The sequence below is a fragment of the Sinocyclocheilus rhinocerous genome, unplaced genomic scaffold (genome assembly GCF_001515625.1).
Source record: "Sinocyclocheilus rhinocerous isolate Xijiao unplaced genomic scaffold, SAMN03320098_v1.1 scaffold70, whole genome shotgun sequence".
In the NCBI taxonomy this organism is placed as follows: Eukaryota; Metazoa; Chordata; class Actinopteri; order Cypriniformes; family Cyprinidae; genus Sinocyclocheilus; species Sinocyclocheilus rhinocerous.
In genome coordinates, this window is record NW_015624555.1 from 346,229 (window position 1) to 350,876 (window position 4,648).

Consider the following 4,648-nt stretch of genomic DNA (forward strand, 5'->3'; position numbering starts at 1 on the left):
GACTGATTGATTGACTGACTGACTGACTGACTGATTGATTGATTGATTGACTGATTGATTGACTGACTGACTGATTGACTGACTGACTGACTGATTGACTGACTGATTGATTGACTGACTGGCTGATTGACTGATTGATCGATTGATTGATTGATTGATTGACTGACTGACTGATCGATCGACTGATTGATTGATTGATTGATTGATTGAGTGATTGAGAACCAGTTTTGTTTGTTGTTTTGCTCACCTTCTGAACTCTGGGCCCTGAGGTAAATGAATACCAGTTTATGCAATTATTTCCCTTAGATGACTATTGTCGGGCCCATTACCAGAAATTTCAAAAGAACCAAGATGAATCTGAGTAAGTCTATGGGTAACACTTTATTTCGATAGTCCACTTCAGACATTCTATTAACAGTAAGTAACTTTGCAACTACATGTCAACTAGCAGTTAGTAGAGTATTAGTAGACTGTCTGCTTAATATCTTCTAACACTTTCTTTGTCAACTTATTCTACTAACCCTAAACCTACCCTAACAGTCTACTCTGAGAGTTAGTAGACATGTAGTTGCAAATTAATGATAATTAGTTGACATGTAGTTGACATGTAGTTACAAAGTTACTTATAGTTAATATAATGTCTAAAGTGGACTATCGAAATAAAGTGTAACCAGTCTATGTTCTCCGTTAGCTAAAGGCAAAAAGAGACTTAGACAGTATTCCCCCTCCGAGTTTCTCTCAGCATGGGATAGGGGTAGGATTTTTGAAAGGATCTCCTCAAAGGATTAATTGGCAGCTTTAAAGTTGTCCCGCAGTAGCCTGCCCGGGACTCCCTAAGAGCATTACACAAGAGTAAACATCTTCCGGTTCTCATCGCCCCTTCTGTGTGTATAGCTTTGCTCTCTGCCAGGGATGGCCAATGGGAATCTGTATCTTAGCACTGCAAGCGCTCTGGTCTGCAGAAAGATGTTTCTCTTTCAAGTGGCGGCGCATAGCCTTGATACCTCAGTGGCAAAATATTGGGAGCCTGTCAATTTCGACACGCTCAATTGTTAATTCATCATCTTTGCCGGTGCTTTCAGTATAAAATTTAGTAGCTTGCATTGGCGGAAATGTCTTTCTGACAGATGGAGAATGTGGCTTTTGAATGTGAAATGGCATAGGAGATTACCTTTTGTCTCGAAACGTGCCATCAGGTCTGATTAGAAAGTGCACTGAATTGAATTTCTTACCCTGTGAGTTTAATGGTTAATATGGATGTCTGCTCATTTCCACAGCTTCCTTTTCTAAATGATTTGCTATCATTCAGAGCATTCAAGACAGTGTTTATGGGTTCATGGGAAAGATTTACTTGTGTCTGGAAATATAATGGTACACAACAATTGGCGTGAGATAATATAGCTGATGAAAACATCTCCACAGTAAGAGCTGTGAGCAGTCATCAGGACAGTACTCACAGCGTTTCCTCCGTTATTCAGGAATTTTACGACTTCCTCTCTTAATGGCCTTTTCATCATAGTGCCAGTTCATTGGTCTGTGAAAGACATATGACGGAATCATCAGGCTTCTCATGAATCAACATTGAAGACAGATGGAATCTGTATCGATATGCATCATTAGAAATTCGGTTTCCATGTTATTTTACACATGCATCCATTTACATTGTATAAACCTCCATGCACTTGATGCATGTAATACATTCAAGACTGGAGTCATTGTGCAATTGATGAAATAAGTTGTTGAGACAATTTAGTCAATATTCCTAAAACTGTGGTGCCATAAATTTGTTTTGTCTTTTTCCACCAGCCTGAACCTCCATCAACAAACAAGTGGCAACTAGATAAGTGGCTAAACAAAGTTCATCCTCACAATAAAGCACTAATTAACACCCAGTCAGACAGTCATGCGCTTAACAGCTCTCAACCTGATGAAAGCCAAGCCTCAGAGAACCAGGGCTCCAGCAAGAGCAAGCCCAGCACAACACTGGCACCAGCAGACCCCAAGGAGAGAACGTTGCTCAGTCCTATCCGAGAGAAGGCCAAACCCAAGACTGGTCAGAAGGCTCCAGACAGCAAAAGCACCAAGGTGAAATCACCAGCCTCAGTGGAGCTAGCTCCCCCCAGGAGAAGCACTGGAAAGAAGCAGCCCAAAAAGGTGGAGCGATCTTCTAGTAGCGAGGAGCACAACTGGCCAAGACCAGGAAACTCAAGTTCTACGCCGAAAGAGAAAGAGCCCCCGCCTTTAGAGCCGCCAAAACCTAGAGGCAAGGGCCCTGGGGTCAAGACGGCTCCAAGAAAAGAACCTCGGACCACCACAACAAACACTGCACCAACGAATATCACACCAGTTCCGGAAAAAAAGAAACACCGAGGACCCAACAAGATCATCCCCAAGTCTAAGGAGTTCATTGAGACAGAGTCTTCTTCATCCGAGTGTCATTCGGACCCTGAAGAGCTCACTAAGGTTCAGATTCCCTGTCCCGGTCCCAACACCCTAAGCCTGAAATCCAAGGATTGCAATAGCAATATCCTGAATGTTAGTAGCCTTACCAGCACAAGCAGCACCTCTATTCCTGATCCAGGTGCTTTGGATCTCCTGGAAGAGTCCCTCTTTTCTCCCATCCCCATTGTACAAAATGAACTTTTGTCACCACTAAGAGAGTTTGAGGACATCAAGTCCCTTTGGGTTAAGATTGAACTCAGCTTCCTGTCACGGATCCCAGGGCAAGACCCCCCGGAGCCTCCCCCAACCAAGGCCGAGTGTCGGGAGGTCAGTGTCAAGCACAGACGGCAACAGTCTCCTGCCTCTATCCCTGCAGAAAAGAACCCTAGTAGATCAAAGAGGAAACACAAGGCAAGTGTTCAGTGTTCTCACTCTCATTTCATGCTCTATAATTATAAAATCAAGGACTGCAATAGCAAAATAATCATGTAATTATTATTTTAAGCAAGTAGTCATTTAGCAGGTCCTTTTAATGACATCAACTTTTTTCCATGGAACAATTCCTCTGGAGTACCTTGATAGCTGAAGGATCACCCCTTGCTGCGTTCTAATTGTATAATTCATTAGCAACCCAGATATTTACCTGCCAAACATTTTAATTGTTTTTATAATATAGTACAACATCTCATCCAACGTCATATTTAAATCATAGACCTTCCTGTCTACAGGAACGGTGACCGTGATTTCACCAAGTACAACATGTTCCTGGATCAACATCCTTGTTGATCCTGGAACAACATTCCTATCAACCAATCAGAATTGAGGGATAACTTTTCAGTAAATATCTGTTTTAGGCTTACAATCAGGGTTAGGTGCTTCTACACCCTTATTAATCAGCTATCAGTTCACACTGTTTTTAGGAATAAATTATGGGTAGGGTTAGGTTTAGGGGTAGGGATTGGGTTAAGTCTATATTTTTGGACAGAAGATGTTGATCCAGGAACATGTCTTACTTGGCAAAATCACAGCGACCCTACAGGAACATATGAAACTCTTATGTCCTACAGGCACAGATGGTGACAATTCATGAAAGACTGCTTGCACCTCCAGCCTTTCAGAGTGTTTTCACACCTAGTTCCTTAAAACACTACAAGCGATCTTGAGACAAATAACTTGCATATGTGAAGACAAATAATCTCAGATCCCCACAAATGACCTAAAGACGCACAAACAAAGCAGACCACCTCAAGAGGTCCATGTGTGGTTTAAAAGAGTCCCCTTTTAAGTCCACTTACAATGTGAACATCAGGAGCACTGAGATCACTTGCAGCCGGTTGTCTGTCTTGTTCACTTTAACTGAACTGGGTTTGGTTCGTGTAAAGTGTACTATATGTGAAAACACCCTCAGTCATCAGCCCAGACCTTTTATCCAGGTTATCAGACCTCAATATGCACTGCCTGTCCAAAAAAAAAAAAAACTTTGTACACTCTAATATTTCACTGGACTACCTTTAGCTTTGATTATATAGTGCAGTCGTTGTGGCATTGTTTCAACAACATTATGCAACATGACAACATATTTCCATCAAGAGTTGCATTCATTTTTTGCCGAGATCTTGTATTGACATTGACAATATTCCCTCTGTTTTTTTTTCTTGCTTTGCAAAAATGTTCTCTATTGGGCGGACATTTCGGTAACCTGAGCAAAAACATTCTTTATACCAGACCTGTACAGCGCGCACACAAAAAAGTGTGTAACTTTTAACTTTAATGTGCTATTTATATTTTATTTTACCCTTGATGTAACTAATGATACACATTTTAGGTTACCTGAGAAAACATTTTTTACAGTGCTGTTACTTACCAAGAAATTATGTTAAAAAATAATTAAAGGGGTCATATGATGCTGCTAAAAAGAACATTATTTTGTGTATTTGGTGTAATGAATCGCGTTTGAATCATCAGTGGCAAATCCTTTAAATGATCCTTTAAATGAAAACGTACTTACGTGAGTCAGAACTGCCGGCATTTTAGTCTAACGTTACTCTCCCAGGATCAGTAAACAGTCAGTCATAAAATGTGCTGCACACATCTGGATATTTGGGTTAAACTATTCTGGAACAGTGTTGTGAACAGTGTTGGGGGTAGTAACTCATTACAAGTAATGCGAGTTACGTAATCAGATTACTTTTTTTCAAGTAACTAG

At 40.9% G+C, this 4,648-nt stretch overlaps 1 protein-coding gene across 1 annotated transcript in view; it reads left to right on the forward strand.

The window, feature by feature from the left end:
- The window catches only part of LOC107742425 (AF4/FMR2 family member 2-like), a 221,854-nt gene that overhangs the window by 197,786 nt on the left and 19,420 nt on the right, over positions 1 to 4,648 (forward strand). The window contains exon 13 of the mRNA XM_016555376.1: positions 1,807 to 2,853. Within this exon, the coding sequence (XP_016410862.1) occupies positions 1,807 to 2,853 (1,047 nt within the window). The remainder of the gene's footprint in view (positions 1 to 1,806; positions 2,854 to 4,648) is intronic.